Here is a 17465-nt window from a genome sequence, read left to right as displayed (position 1 = left end):
ATCACTTTAAGTCTCAACCTTTTTGACTTCTAGTCTAGAGCTCATTTTAAGATAAAAAGATAGAAAAAAAGATAAAAAGATAGTTCATAAATGTAATCACACTCGTGTGAGATGCACCTCTCTCAAACTTGTTACAACTTCAGCACACAGATAAAAGCTTTTTATTCTTTTTAAATAACTTTTCTAATCAGATAACAAGATTAAACAAGTTAGAAAAATAAATCATACATGGATGTCTAAAGATAGAGCAAAAAAATAAAAACACCAAAAACCAAGACACAAATCTGTGGTCTAAAGATACATATTCATTGTGCTTTCGAGGAACATATTATTATCGCAGATATCTTCCTGTCTGTCTCACTTCCCTTTCCCTCTCCCTCCTCTGATATATTCGTTTCCTCATAACCTTGAGCTAGGTTCACCTACATGGCTCCCTGGGCTTTCCCCTGTCCCAGGGGATCATATTATCTATTCACTAAACTTATCCCTGTTTATATCACAAATACATCCGATCAAGAGAGTACACGAAAAATACATGAATTATTATTTACAAAACAAATTAATGGACTTAAACTAAAGAATACACTCTTAAAGGTTTCATTTATCTGCATCACTTTACATACACAGCAACTAATATCAAATAGCAGTAAGAAAATTAAGAATCTTTCTTCCATAATAAGTTGTCCATATAACCTCTAAAATTGAAACCCCTTTGTCTATAAAAATTGAATAAATGACCTGGGAATGGGTTCGCTTGCGTGTAAAATGTAATGTGTTAAAAGGAAGATAGGGTGGGACGTAGGTATTTTCAAGCAGTTTCCAGCAGCACCAAGATTCCACAGAAGGGCTTCAGGAATGGGGGACGGGATGGTGGACCACCCTTCCTCACAATTTCAACTCTGCCTTTACCTACTTCACATTATCTTATTCTTAGAAAATACAAATTATTTACTTCATAAAAATGAGGCACTGGCTGGGCGTGGCGGCTCACTCCTGTAATCCCAGCACTTTGGGAGGCCAAGGTGGGTGGATCACCTTAAGTCAGGAGTTGGAGACCAGCCTGGACAACATGGTGGAACCCCATCTCTACTAAAAATACAAAAATTAGACAGGTGTGGTGGTGGGTGGCTGTAATCCCAGCTACTCGGGAGGCTGAGGCAGGAGAATCACTTGAAACTGGGGGGTGGAGGTTGCAGTGAGCCGAGAACATGCCACTGCACTCCAGCCTGGGCGACAGAGCAAGGCTCTGCCTCAAAAAAAAAAAAGAGAGAGAGAGACACTGTAGTCGAAGCTACATTTCCTAGTACAGTGGTGGGCCAGTACAGCTATTATCTTAACTACTTTAACCTAAAACATTAAGTTGGAATCTACGAATTTACAAAGTGCTCCAATGTCTCAGGACATTGTTTTTAAAGAAGCAGCCACTCAGGACAGTTAACTCCAAAGGGTTGTAAACTAAGCTATCAAAAGCACTTATTTTAAAATGTGCATGTGACACTGCATAAAGCAAAAATTGCTTTCTGGAAGGATAAAGATACTGAAGATATATATAATAAAAAAGTACAAATGCTTGGAGAGTAGTAAAATGTGGGAGTTATACAATGTAAGTAAAGAACTCACTCACCCAATAACAAAACTTTATGAAGAGTTTCAGGTGACATTTACTTCCAAAACTGAAGAGGTTAAAATTATCCTTCTATATTAGTCTAAAAATTATGAGGAAAGGACATCCTAGTTTTGTCATGATACTTTTCGGAACACTTAGCAGTTTCCATAATGCTTTAACTTACTTGCCAACCCATGTTGTTCCTTTTGCTATCTTATCCTATCACTTGCATAGTGAAATTTCTTGTAAAAGAGTAATTTAATTACATTTATTGCTTCCATTTCCTTTCCCACCTTCAAGTCAGTGACTCTTTAGCCCATGAAGTCTGGTTTCCCATCCTACCTCACTCCTTCACTTCATTTCAAATTAACTTTTTAAATCTTTTCTCCAAATCTTTTAGTACTATTTACCATCCCCCAATTCTTGAAAGTACATTCTCTCTTCCTTGGACTTGCTACATTTTCCTCCTTAGCCTAACTACCATGACTTCAGATGTTAGTTCAGATTTCTGTGGTAAGTCCTGCCTGATCAAAAACTGGGTTAGGTATCCCTCCAACACGTTCCCACAGTATCGTATCTTATATTTGCCCTGCCAAAGCACTTACCATTCTTTCTGAATATGTCACCTTACTACTTATCTACCCAACTAACCTGCAAATTATCTGAAGTTACGAATTATGTATTTATTCTCCATTGTTTCTTAGAATAGTGCCTAGTGTGTTCAATGAATAGGTTCTCCATCATCAGTTACAAGTACAAAACAAAAATTTACACTGTAAATCTCAAGTCATGATTTTGAATTCTAGTTTGTTGAGATTGTTAGACAATACTAAGAACAGCGAGAAAGTTATAGTGGATATTTGGAAGCAGCTAAGCTTCAGTACTCAAATCAGAGTTAAGATTTAAGTTAAGAAGGAACTGTCTATGATAGGGCAGGAGGAAAAACACCAAGAAGTAAGGAAACCTTGTAAAACCTGGGTCTTAGTATTACCTCACAGAAACATTTAACTGTAAGCACTATATAAATGTCAACTGGCAAGGAGAATCTGTTAAAGACAATAAAATAGTCAAAATATTAATTTAATATATTGTAACAGTAGTACTTTTTTAAAAATATTCAAATTAGAATTGTGATTTAAGGTAAGAGAAATGATACAATACTCAGGTTGGAAGAAAATTGAAAGAATATCTTATTCAACTCATCGGAAAGAAAAAGAAACTGTCGGGTGTGGTGGTGCACACCTGTAATCCCAGCACTATGCGAGGCCAAGGTGGGTGGATCACCTGAGGTCAGGAGTTCAAGACCAGCCTGGCCAATATGGTGAAACCCCTACTAAAAATACAAAAATTAGCCGGGTGTGGTGGCGGGCGCTTGTAGTCCCAGCTACTTGGGAGGTTGAGGCAGGAGAATCACTTGAACCCAGGAGGCGCAGGTTGCAGTGAGCCAAGACTGTGCCATTGCACTCCAGTCTGGGCAACAAGAGCAAAACTCGTGTCAAAAAAAGAAAAGAAAAGAGGCCAGGCACGGTGGCTCACGCCTGTAATCCCAGCTCTTTGCATGCTGAGGCGGGCAGATCACGAGGTCAGGAGATCGAGACCATCCTGGCTAACATGGTGAAACCCCGTCTCTACTAAAAATACAAAAAATCAGCCAGGCGTGATGGCAGACGCCTGTAGTCCCAGCTACTCGGGAGGCTGAGGCAGGCAAATGGCATGAACCCCGGGAGGCGGAGCTTGCAGTGAGCCGAGATCGCACCACTGCACTCCAGCCTGGGCGACAGAGCAAGACTCTGCCCCAAAAAAAAAAAAAAAAAAAGAAAAGGAGAAGAAACCAAAACTGGAGGAGCATGGTGGCTCACACCTATAATGCCAGCACTTTCAGAGGCCAGGTGGGCAGACTGCTTGAGCTCAGAGAAGTTCCAGACCAGCCTGGGCAACATGGTGAAACCCCGTCTCTACAAAAAAACAAAACAAACAAAACACACACACACACACACACACACACACACACACGTGAAACCCCGTCTCTACAAAACAAAACAAACAAACAAAACACACACACACACACACACACACACACAGAAAAATCAGCCAGACATGGTGGCATGTGCCTGTGGTCCCAGCTACTTGGGAGGCTGAGGTGGGAGGATCGCTTGAGCCCAGGAGTTTGAGGCTGCAGTGATCACATCACTGCACTCCAGCCTAGACAACAGAGCAAGGCCGTCTCAAAAGAAAGAAAGAAAAGAAAAAAGAAAAACCCAGTGACATTAAATGGCTTACCTCCCGCTAAAGCCAAAAATTTCACATTAGAGTTACGATCAGAACTTGAGAATTTGAAAATTCAGTTCACCACTTTACCTACTAAATAACTCACTGATCATTCTATTTCTCTAAGAGTACTTTATTTTCTTTTAAAACTTTTCTCATCACTTGTACATGTGAACAAGTTAACTCCCCACAAATGGACCCCATTAGAGATACACACATACAACTCTAAGATAAACAATAAAAATCCTTCAATATAAATATAATATTAGCCAGGCTTGATGGTGCACGTCTGTAGTTCCAGCTACTTGGGAGGCTGAGGGAAGAGGATCACTTGAGTCCAAGAGTCTGATGAAGGCTGTAGTACACTATGACTGTGCCTGTGAATAGCCATAACCCTCCAGCCTGGGTAGCATAGTGAGACCCCCATCAACCAAATAACTGTTAAAATAACAGTGTCAAAGACTTGGTATATAGTAATTATTAGAAAGAGACGCTTAACTATTAAAGCAGAGAATATGAACAAGACAGTTGTAATTATCATAGAATTAAGTTATCTCTTAGACATCTTAAGACTAAACTTCCTTAGTAAACACTCAAGTAAATCAAGTAAGTAAATCATCTCAGTTCAGTAAATTTTATTTTATATTTTGAGACGGAGTCTCACTCTGTCGCCCAGGCTGGAATACAGTGGCATGATGTCAGCTCACTGCAACCTCTGCCTTCCAGGCTCAAGCAAATCTTATGCCTCAGCCTCCCAAGTATCTGGGATTATAGACATGCACCATCATGCCAGGATAATTTTTTTGTATTTTTAGTTGAGACAGGTTTCCGCCATGTTGGCCAGGCTGGCCTCAAACTCCTGGCCTCAAGTGATCTGCCCGCCTTGGCTTCCCCAAGTGCTGGGATTATAGGCATGAGCCACTGAGCCCAGCTTCAGTTCAATAAATTTTTAGGAAGGTTATTTGTACTTAAGGGATTAACATCAGTTCTTTGGTTCTCTTGCTATATCACTGGTTCTGCTCCAACTCTGTCCCCACATACCATATTTAACAATCTCCATTTGAATGGATTTGATTAAGTGAAAATCTTATCTTCTGAAGAATTCTGAGAGTTCCCTAGCAAATAGTATTAACGGTATTTTATGAGTGTTTCTGGATATTTAAAAAACACTTAAAAGTTTAAATCTATTTTAATTTGGATGAGAAAGAATTCTACTTACTGCCTACTATTACACAATTCTCCCATGGTGATAGAATAAACTCCAGAAAGATTTAGGTCTATAAATGACAACTTGGACAAGTTGTTGCTGCTTTAAAAAACAAATGGGGGTTGGAGGTAAGAGGAACCAAGCTTTTACTCTTTTTCTTCCTTTCCTCACACTGAATACATTGATAGGTTATGGCTTAGAGGTTACTACTCCCAGACCCACATATTTTCCTTTGTTTAAATAATGGAAGTTGATTTACCCTCTGAAATACAAAGTCAGCACTAGCCTTAAACTACCAGATACTCACCGAGTTAGGGTAGTTCAAGTAGCAGATCTGACAAGGCATATCCTGTGCTGATGACCTTGTATTCATCTGGCGTGTTCGAGACTTTTTACTTGGATTAATTACATGACACTCAGCAAAGAGCTTCTCCAGGTTTCCATCAAAGTACCTGCATTATTTAAACAGAAAGGATAAGAGCCCAGCAATTGCACACTGTTAGAGCTCTCCAAAAACCTGATTTTCTATAGGGAAAAGCAAGAAGTAGAATTAAAATAAAACAAGATAACAACCTTTTTATTCAGAGGAAATAAAAGCTACATGGTACAAATTATAGCAAATAAAGGTGTGTGTATACATGTGCATATATATATATATTGCAAACAGCAAAAATTCAGTCTACTCTCATATATATGAGTATATATGTGTGTGTGTGTATATGTGTGTGTGTGTGTGTGTGTGTGTGTGTGTGTAAACTAGTAGACTGAGTTTTGCTGCTTTTCTTCCCCTAAACTTTGGTTTTAAATAATTGAATCTTGGGAAATTAAGCTATTAGTATTTTAACAGTACTGCAACTAAAACTTAAGGATTAAAGTTGTGCTGTTGCTGGGGTACCTATGAAGAGTAATATTTTACATGGGTAGGCTGTATTTTATACAAATGAATTCATTTTATTAATAATTTTAGTTAAAGCAATTTAAACATATTAGCTTTAGTAAAGCATTTATCTTACTGCACAAATCATCTTAAAAATATAATTATTACGTGTCTCATTTTACATAATAGACTTGCTTTCTAAACATTATTTTGAAATATTTTTAATTTACTGAGAAAGGAGGAGGAATAAAACAAAAAAGTGTATCTTCAAACATTTTATATAAAATAAATTACATATTAGCTTTTCATAAAATATGTATCTAAATACAGAGTAGTTCCATATCTAAGACATCAAGAGTATATATATGCCAAGTACTACCTAGAGTTTTAACTAAATAGCAAACCTCTGGACAGAAGATAGTAGAGCAGACCTTAAAGGGGGTTGAGGTGGTTAAGATAGCAGTAAATACTTAGCACAATGTTTCCAATTAATTCAGATGAGACATGTTCCCTGGCCTCCTGAAATAGCTTACTATTCAAAAGGGAAAAGCAATAGATTTAAAAAAATAAAAAAACCTTTTCAATCTGTGAAACCAATATAACCAGCAAAAATATTAATGTGCAATCTGGTCAATTACTTTTTGGGTTGTAAAGCCCAGATTACAGTAACTATAATGCTCTTTATATACAAACAGGAGATTTTCAATTTTAAAAGTAATCAATACTCAAGAGAAATTTCCAATATTTTTAATTAAGGTCTTGTTTAGGCTTTGTGTCAAAGGCTACTATATCTTACTGTACCTCCAGAAAAATCATTCAAATAAGAACAAACCATATCACTTTTCCTAAGACTAATAAATAAACATCTTTTTTATAAATACTTTGACTACAGCATAGTTCAATGAAATAATCATACTATCAATCAAAATGCCAACACATTATAAAAAGGAGGATTATCAGAAAGTTAAAGTTGTCAGGAACTCATACAAATAGAAAATTAATGTCTCTGATGATTCAGATAATCAGAATATATTTAAAGCAGAAAATCAAATGCTTTCCTACAATTTTGAGACAGTCTCACTCTGTCGCCCAGACTGGAGTGCAGTGGCGCCATCTCGGCTCCCTGCAACCTTTGCCGCCCGGGTTCAAGCGATTCTACTGCCTCAGCCTCCCGAGTAGCTGGGATTACAGGCGCCGCGGTGGCTCACACCTGCAATCCCAGCACTTTGGGATGCTGAGGTGCTTGGATCACTTGAGGTCAGTAGTAGCAAAACCAGCCTGGCCAACATGGTGAAACCCCATCTCTACTAAAAATACAAAAAAATTAGCTGGGCGCAGTGGCAGGTGCCTCTAATCCCAGCTACTCAGGAGGGTGAGGCATGAGAACCGCTTGAATCCAGGAGGCGAGGTTGCAGTGAGCCAAGATGGTGCCACTGCACTGCACTCTAGCCTGGGTGACAGAGCGAGACCGTCTCAAATTTAAAAAAAAAAAAAAAAAGGTAATATAAAATACCAAGTTTTACCTGAAAAACTGAAAGCATAAGAGATTAACACTAAATATCAATTCATAAACCAGCTAAACACCTTGTTTTATAAAAATATTCATGCTCCCAAGACAAGACAAACTTCTGTCATCCAAAATTTGACAACAGGGAACTAATGACTCTCATACTTTGGTTAACATTCTAGACAGCATTCTATGAGTATACAGCCACACAGACATGTGTCCCTAATTTCATATAAGTAACACCCTAGTCCAGATTTATAACCTGCTTTTTTCACTAGACAATATCTAACAGACATCTTTGTCATTAAATGTCTACATTTTTCATTTTTGCACAATATTCCACTGTAGTTATTTACTATAATATATCTAACCAATGTTATTCTGAAGGACATTTAAATGTGCCACATATAAATAATCCTAGATTAAAATCTTAGCCCATCAGATAGGGAAAATACCTAGACTTAACTTGTATTTATTTATTTATTAGTGAAGGTGAACACATTTTTCTGTGGTGATCTTATTCCCTATTAAGTTCAGTATGTAAAGAGGAAGAGTAAATCTTTGTTTCATGGGTTGCTTTCTTTCATTTCTTTCTTGTCTTTCAACCTTCTTTAATGGTGTTTAATTACCGCTTTAAAATTTTTATGTAGGCACATTTATCGTGCTACCCCACTGTGATTTCTGCAGTTCATATCACACTTTAAAAGACCTCTATACCCAAAGATTTTTTTAATGGAAATTCATTAATGATTTAGATCTCACCTTTAAATTGTTTCCATTAAAACTGTTGATTTATTTTTGCGTAATAAGGAGTAAAGCCAGGATTCCATTTCATTTCAATCCAAAAATCTAATCACTTATTGAACGGTTGTTTCATCTATTGGAAACACTTTTTCCCACCTTTAGGTTCCAGCTTACACCCGACTTCCTCAAATAACTGATCTGACAGCTCCTCACTTCCACCCCCATTAGATAAGGTTCCCTTGAATTACATCCCATTGTTACTCTGTAGTCCTTTGCAGCACTTACAACATTACTAACTGTAATCACTCTTTATGTTTGCTCTGCTAGAATGTAAACCCCATGAGGACTACTTTATTATTCCTGGAGCCCTTAATATCTACAGGCATGTTACAAGCACGTAGTTTCTTCTTAAAGAGTAACTGACTAATCTAACTCTCCCCACTGATCTGTTTACTATATACCAAAATTTCCTACTTAGACAAGTTTATTCCTGGACTCTCCATTCTATTCCACTAATTTGTCTGCTCTTGTAGTTGATAAATTCTCAATATTTGACAAAGATCCCTTTATCATTCTTCTCACAGAATTTTCTCTGTTCTTCCATATTTGTTTTTTCAAGTTAAGTACAATCATTAATTTTTTTTTCAAATCCTCTTCAAACTTTTACTACAATTATATCAAGAGTAAACTGACTGAAAGAATTGACTCTATTGTCTTCCTAGCCAAGAACAAAGTATCTTTCAGTTTACTTAATTCCAATTCCTATTCAGTCTCTCAATAGTTTTATAACTTTTTTTCACTATGTGGATCCTGCACATCTTCCAGTAACTTTATTCTCAGGTGTTTCAAGTTCTTTTTGTTGGGAGAAAAGCTGAGTGTCAGGAGAGAAGCTGAGGCAGGGCTTGCATGTCTGCTAGACTGCTGGCTCCTTACTTCTAGGACTCCCATTATCTCAAGTAGCCATATGTTTCAAAGAAAATGCTAAAACCTCACAGCTGTAGCTCATTCGCTTGATACACCGCTTCCTTTTAACCCCCACATCCTCACCACCTGTTTCTTTGTTTGATCACCAATAAATAGTGTGGGCTCCCAGAGCTCGAGGCCTTCGCAGCCTCCATACTAGCGTTGGCCCCCTGGTCCCACTTTGTCTCTTGTCTTTTCTCATTCCTTTGACTCCGCCGGACTTTGTCGCCCCCACAGCCTGGTGTTGGGTCCGATCATGTCAACACTTTTACTATCAATCTGAATTCCTGTGCTTTAGATAGCATGTACTGGAGTTTGCAGCATTTTTTAAAATAGCGTATGTTGGAGTTAATACCTTTTTTTAAAAAAATGAGTTAGGGTCTCACTATGTTGCCCAGGCTGGTGCACAGAAGTTTTTCACATATGCAATAATAGCATACAGCCTTGAGCTCTTGGCCTCAAGAGATCCTCTCGCCTCAGCTTCTTGAGTATAGGTGGGACTATACGTGCACACCACTACATGTGGCTTGGAGTTTATAGCTTTTTGATCCATTCTAGAAGCCACCAAAGGAACTTTCAAATACTGCTAAGTATTTTAAATGAAGTATGAGTGGGAAGCTAAGAATCCACTCATATTCTCGGGGGTAGTAGGCCTAGAAATCTTTTTCTTTTACCAAAGTTTCATGTATTTGTTCTGATCTGTATTTATTATATGGTCCATTCACCCGACTCCACAATGTTTATTTGGAAATTACTAAAATCTAATTTAGTTTTACTAGGAGTGGCCTATGTAATTAATACTTAAATACATTTCTTAATTTATAAAACTTAAATAATACATTGATCATCCCTTTGGTTTTGGTCGGAACTTCCTAAAGCTCTTCCCAGTTGATTACAGTTTTATATAATTTTTTCACTAATTTTTTTTTTTTTGAGACAAAGTCTCGCTCTTGTCACCCAGGCTGGAGTACAATGGTGCAATCTCGGCTCACTGCAACCTCCGCCTCCCAGGTTCAACCGATTCTCCTGCCTCAGCCTCCCAAGTACCTGGGACTACAGGCGCCTGCCACCACGCCCAGCTAATTTTTGTATTTTTAGTGGAGACAGAGTTTCACCATATTGTTTAGGCTGGTCTCGAACTCCTGACCTTGTAATCTGCCCGCCTCAGCCTCCCAAAGTGCTGGGATTACAGGCATGAGCCACCGTGCCCAGCCCATTGTTTTTATATCATGTAGCCTTTCTTTCAAGAATAACTGTTTTTTGTCTCATAAACTTGATCACCTCCAACTACTTAGACATAATTCTAATGTTTAAATGTGTTCAATTGCTCACTTTGGCCAAAATCCCTTCCCTCCTCAATATTCATATAGAGATAGTGTTCTATTTTCTTGTTACCTGTTGTTACTGAGGAAGTCTGGCCAAAATTATTTTCTCATTTTATTCTTTCTTTATTCTTGAACTTTAGCAGTTCCACTAGGCTTTATTCTAAGCATTTAACTTTCTCTTTTGAAATGTCATTTGGATATTAATTACCTCAAGATCCTTTAGTTGTTAAGAATATGTTTGGTTTGCATCCAGTCTCTTAATTTGTCCTCCATGTCTACCATTTGCTACTTACTTCTTTGTCCTTTTCCTGTCTTCCAGACCTATCTTCTGTAATGCCTGCTCTATTTCTTTCTGCTATCAACGTGGTTTCAAGTTCTACAAAATCATTATTTATCCTTTCATTTTTTTTCTGTTCTGTCAGTTCCCTTTTCACCTTCTGTTGTTTTATCAGTTTACCTCTGATCCCTCATCTCAAGAGTCTTATGTTTAATTTCCTAAGACAAAGCTGATTTCTTCTAATTATGATTGTTTTATTTAAGACTACTATGCCTGGATAGTAGTCCAGGCATAGAAGAATAGGCTGGATTCTTAACTACCCACACTGTTTACCTGGGCACTATCTGGAAGTTCCTTCAGTTTGCTGGTTTCTATGTAAATCATTGCTTCTGAAAATCAGACCAAAATAAAAAGGAACTGACTCCATGTAAAGCACTGTAATTGAGGCATCTTTAATGAGTTAACCAAATACTTCTCTCTGCTTCATTGACTTGAAAGAGCTGCAAAGCTTATCCTAGGACTGTGCTTCTCTCCTTCCCTGTAACCCTGCCTATCCTTTTCAGGAAATCATATTGATCAAAGTAAAAAAACAAGCAGCAGTATGGTTTCTCCTTCAGCCTTTCCTTAGTGAAGAAAGGGCACAAGCAGGGTAACACCCATTCCTATGGCCTATATTTCTCTACATTAAGATTTTCATATAGACAATAATCTGTCAATTTAAAAAATATTAGATTTAAGCAGTTTCTCAGTAGATTGTAAATTCTCTTCTCTCCAGGATTATTTCTGCACATTGAGTATATTTACAGAAATACAGTTGAGCAACCTGGTACTCAGACAACTTTCCAGAATATTTGAATCTTAATTTTTCATTTTACTTGCCTGCTATAGAGAAACATACCAAATAATATGAATTAAATTTCAAGGCAGGAAAGTTACAGCCTAACAGTTCTTATGTGTGGTTGAGGAGAGAGGAAACGGGGCTGGTAGGGATCACCACTGGCTAATGCTTCTTCTTGAATCCTGAGTGACTGTGGCATCACTGCCATTCGAATATTTAATTTTATCTTCAAAGCTACTAAGTCTTCATACTTCATAAAGACCAACAACTATTGGAGAAGTACTAATTCTCACAATAGAATCAGAAAAGCAAAATGTAAAACCAATTTAAAGATATAGAGTAGGCTTTTCTACACTGTATTCCTTTATTTATTTATTTATTTGGGGGGGGGGGGGAGACAAAGTCTCTCTCTGTCACCCAGGCTGGCTTCATCTCAGCTCACTGCAACTTCCACCTCCCGGGTTCAAACATTTCTTGTGCCTCAGCCTCTGGAGTAGCGGATTACGGATGTGTGCCACCACGCCTGGCTAATTTTTTTGTGATTTTAGTAGAGATGGGGTTTCACCATGTTGGCCAGGCTGGTCTCAAACTCCTGGGCTCAAGTGATCTGCCCACCTCAGCCTCCCAAAGTGCTGGGATTACAGGTGTGAGCTACCACGCCCAGCCTCTATGCTTATTCTTAAACTATCAGAGCTCAATCCTCCTATCCAGTCTTTTAATGCTTCCATTATACATTTGCAAGTCAACTAGCTATTGCTATAAGCCTGAGAGGGAGTAAAAATAAGCACACATATGAAAATGTATTAAAAAACACATTATAGATTATATGTATCCATGTATGAAAATGTATATACACATAATGTTTACTTCTAAATGACCAAAACATTTCCGTGTTAACACTCACATATGGCAGTTTATGGGTATCGGATTGCAATTTCAAAATACTACAAAAGTCACAATTATTCTATACCTTATAGTTCTGACAAAGAACAAAAATCCATGGTGCCAAAACCCTTCCAAGAACTGCCATTTCAACTCCCCCCAGCCACATTAACCTGTTAATGATGTAATTTTTTTCTACTTTTAGAAAATGTACATTTAAGGGAAAATGTCAAAGGAGCAAAGGAATATCTTAAATTCATTTAAATCATACGAATGAATAAGAACTGCCGTCACATTTATAAAAAGCAAAAGTAACATGAGGTATGAAGATGACTGTCTTAAAACAGCAATATGGAATAATAAGTCATAAAAAATACTAAAATAAATAGTTCTTTCTCTTCTGGGGAATGGGATCGGAACTGAGGGTTTGGAGCACTATTTTTCATTTATAACTCTTGGGAAACTATTGGACTTTTAAAAAATCATGATTGTGTTACTTTGATAAAAAATTAAATTTAAAAAAGGGTTCCTGAGGCAGAATATAAGTTTTCAAACAAATTAAAAGATACTACTGCATCCTTTGTGGTTTGTAAAGTTATTCTTTCAAAAGAATGTAAGATGACTGGCATAACTACATACCTCTACTAGGTAAGTTCAGAATTCCAAAGAACCAAAACCATCTAAAGGAGTTAAGGATAGAAACCCTTTTTATCCTAAGGAAAGCTTTTAGCCCTCATGTTACAAACAACAACAACAACAACAACAAAAATCAAATGAGAACTCACACAAATCTGTAACAGCTTGCTATAAAAGACTTAGGTTTCTTAAGCTAATCTCTAAAAAAAATGGGTATTCTATGTAGTTTTTATAGCTAAATATACATACTGCTGATATATTTTTCAGAAAAAGTAGAATACTTTTTGAGGCCACAGGATTTTTCTTATTAGCCTAATTTTTTTTAAAAAGGCATTATAATAAAATAAAACCTAAAAAAAAGCATTGTAATAAAATATCCTAAGTTTGCTTACTGCTAAGCAAAAGAATGCTTGATAGAGCAGCTACTAATTAATACTACTCCCAAGGGGCAGCACAAAAATCTTACTGCATACTTTATCCTTTTTAGTTCTGAGCCAGGATGAAGGCAGGTGGATTAAGGAACTAACCACAGTGAAACAGATGTTAAGATAACTCTTTCTAGGCTCGAATTCGCAAAACCATAACAGAATTACAATAAACTATGCCATCTTCCAAAGGGATCCAATACCCATTTACTACAGAAAAACCTAAATACCCAAAAGCCAAGTGAACAGTAAATTGACCTCTTACATCCCCCCCATTCAGCTTTTACGATAAAAAATTTTGCTAATCAAAAAGCTTTTTTACATAATAAAATTTTATTGTTTCTCATGAGTTTTAAAGGTAGATGTACAACTATGCAGATAAATAAAATTTCAAAAGAAAAAAAAAGGCTATGTGCAGTAGCTAGTGAGCCTGTATCCCAGCACTGTGGGAGGACAAGCTGGGAGGATCGCTCAAGCCCTGGAGTTCGGAACCAGCCTGAACAATATAGCAAGACCCTATCTCTATTAGAAATAAAATTTAAAAGATAGAAATAAAAGTATGGAGGGCATTTACAAAAGAAGTTAATGACTATTCTTTTTCTAACACAGAATGGAGAACATCTCTATAATACAGGCTTTAGAAGACACAGATGCTGGTTTTCACAGGGTGTTCCAGCCACACTTACAAACACATGTGTCATCTTTACTGGTGGTTGTCTACGACTTCTGGCTTATGACTATTTCAGTTTTACCAAGATCATCAAACACATAAATTTGTAATCGGAGGTCCCTGGCATTTCAACAACTGTGCAGAATCCAAACGTTATAACTTATTTACAAATGTTCTCTGCCCCCGCCCCACCCCCGCACTCCCAGGAGAAGGTTCAAGATTGTATTACTTTTTCAAAAGAGACTACAGTCCCCAAAACGACAAGAACCATTATTTTTAAAAAACTATTTTTACTTCAAAGAAAACCAAGACAGTGGCTTTTTTTGTCCACCTCTCTCCAAATATGTGCATTAAAGGAAATCTACACCCTCTGCTTAATGGTCTTTTGCTCCTGCTATACATTTTTATCTAGAAAATAAAACACACTACTACTTGTGATTCATGCAACAGTGGATCTCATTCCAACTGAAAAGAAATTATCGTTTCTTCAAGTATATAAAAAGAAATTGTCTTTTTATTGTTTTGATAACGATTTTTCAATATATCTAATGCAAGTCCTCAGGCTGTAAAAGTTGAAAGCCTATGAATCAAACAATATGTTTAAAATTTAGCTATGTTAAAACAAATTATCCATCAAAACACAAGGTAGTAACATAATTAAGTTCCATTTAACATAGTTCCCTCACCTATTCAGCAACTATATGTAGGAATTATGCTAGTTAGTTGTAATGTCAATTGTTTGGAAGGAAAGAGATGAATACCTGTTTGTAGTATGACATGCTACTTAGCATGCAAGAATGGGAGAAGAATCCTAGAGAAGTACAGAAAACTAACTTCAAGATGTGGAAACAAGTTGGTAAATGTGGTAAGAATACAGACAATAAGAAGACATAGGAGGCATCAATTTGTGATGTACAGAATTGTACATGATGGCTATGAGCACAACCCCAGAATGAAGTATTCTTGATACGCTCTGATTCTGTACAAAGCTACAGCTCTTAAGATTGAGGCCTGAATAGCAGAGGGCATCCCAAGGAATATACAGTTATAAGCAAAGACATACAGAATGGAGTGAATGTACACAAGATTTTCAAACCCCAAATCCGGGGAGTATGGCTTTGATGTGGCAGAAACCACAAGGGTAGCAGAGGTTGCTCAAATAAGTTAACACAATCTAAGTTAAATTTAGGATAGATTTGATATACTAGAGCCTAGGAGAACAGTGAGAAAAGCTGTCTTGGCAAAATGTCAGTTTACTTGTAGGTACAAAGGAACTATTAATCCTACATGTCCAGGAAAAAAGATGGACCTTCCCTTTAAGACTGGTCCTTTTCCTATGTCTGTGTATATGTGTTTTAAAATGATTTTTATTTTGCAATAACACAATCCTAGAGAAGTACATAAACATGCAGCTTACAAACTGTTATAAAACAAACACCAGTATATAAATACCACCCAGGACAAGAAATAGAAGACTGCTAGTACTCTACAAGCCCCCCTAAACGTATAATCACTACCCTGTTTTTTTTTTAATAATTACACCTAAATATGCACCCTTAAACAATGTAAACTTAGTTTCAACTGTTTTAATCACTGCCCTTTTTAAATAGCTACACCACCTAAACACACATCCTTAAACAATATAAACTTAGTTTCAACTGTTTTTATATTTTATGTAAGTAGAACCATATAGTAGATAGGTATTACTTGGGGTCCTTTTCTTTTCACTATGTTTTTAAGATTTATCTATGCTGTGGCTTGTAGCTTTTGCTCATTTATTTTGCACTGCTGAATAGTTACTATGTCAATATACCATAATTATCTATCTAGTGTAATAGTGATAAACATCTGGGTTGTTTATAGGTTGAAGTATGAATAAATTCTGCTATGAACATGCTTATATATGACTTCTTCTTTTTTTGAGACAGGGTCTCACTCTGTCTCCCAGTTTGTAGTGCAGTGGCATAAAAATGGCTCACAGCAGCCTTGACCTCCTAGGCTCCAGCAATCCTCCCACCTCAGCCTCCTGAGTAGCTGGGACTACAAGCAGATGCCACCATGCATAGCTAATTGTTTAATTTTCTGTAAATACAGGGTCTCACTATATTGCCCAAGCTGATCTGTAACTCCTGGCCTCAAGCGATTCTCCCATGTTGCTGAGTCCACACGCATGAGCCACCACTGGTTTTATATATGACTTTCAATGTGGATGTGCACATATTTCTTTCTATTGGATATATACCTGAGAGTGGAATTATTGGGTCAAAGAAAAAAATAAATTTTTCATATTTCTTTCTAAAGACATTTATTCTAACAATTTACCTCCAGATTCTGATTTTTCCACATATACAATCACATTGTTTGTGAATACACAATCACATTGTCAGTGAATATTAACAGCCAGGGGCCCGGCCCAGGGGCTCACGCCTATAATCCCAGCACTTTTGAAGACAGGTGGATTCCTTGAGCTCAGGAGTTTAAGACCAGCCTGGCCAACATGGTGAAACCCCAACTCTACTAAAAATACAAAAATCAGCTGTGCTTGGGGGCATGGTCCTGTAGTCCCAGCTACTTGGGAGGCTGAGACAGGAGAATTGCTTGAACCTGGGAGGTAGGGGGTTGCAGTGAGCCGTGATCTCACCACTGCACCCCAGCCTGGGAGACAGAGCAAGACCCCATCTCAAAAAAAAGAAAACCCCCAAAAACACAGGCATTTCTCTTACAACATTGTATTTTGTTTTCATTTTTTGATGTTCTACTGGCTAGAATCATTTCTAGTATAATGCTGAATTGAACTGGAGATACGATATCCACATCTTGAACTCCCATCTAAAAGGGAAATCTTTTTTAACATTTCAGTGTATAAACTATGATATCTCCTACAAATGTTTCTGTAAGATTTATAAGGTTAACAAAGTTCTAGATTGCTAATAGCTTCTTTTTAAAATCATGAAGCAAAGGCTCCTTGGCATCTCTGAAACGTTTTTCTCATCAATTTGTTCAAGTGACCAATCATGCTGAATTGTTTCAGGTTAAACCAACCTAGCATTCCCAGGATTCACCTCAGGTGGCCATGCTGGGTTACCCTCCTTTTTATATATGTACTGCTGAATTCAATTTGCTAATATTCTGAGGTGTTTCTGTTGTTCCAGTTTTTGTTTTGTGTGCGTGCTTGTGTGTATGTATGGTTTTTTTGTATCTATGTACATGAGACAAACTGGTGTATAATCTTTCCTTGGG

The 17465-nt window shown here is 37.2% G+C and overlaps 1 protein-coding gene across 3 annotated transcripts in view; it reads right to left on the bottom strand.

Annotated features, from left to right (window-relative positions):
- The window catches only part of ARIH1 (ariadne RBR E3 ubiquitin protein ligase 1), a 111867-nt gene that overhangs the window by 36090 nt on the left and 58312 nt on the right, over positions 1-17465 (bottom strand). For all 3 annotated transcript variants that reach the window (XM_004056447.5, XM_055363704.2, XM_031002294.3), the window contains one exon: positions 5389-5533. In XM_004056447.5, coding sequence (XP_004056495.1) covers positions 5389-5533 — 145 coding nt within the window. The remainder of the gene's footprint in view (positions 1-5388; positions 5534-17465) is intronic.

Source organism: Gorilla gorilla, chromosome 16, assembly GCF_029281585.2.
Source record: "Gorilla gorilla gorilla isolate KB3781 chromosome 16, NHGRI_mGorGor1-v2.1_pri, whole genome shotgun sequence".
NCBI classification, from domain to species: domain Eukaryota; kingdom Metazoa; phylum Chordata; class Mammalia; order Primates; family Hominidae; genus Gorilla; species Gorilla gorilla.
This window is presented reverse-complemented; position numbering and strand designations above follow the sequence as displayed.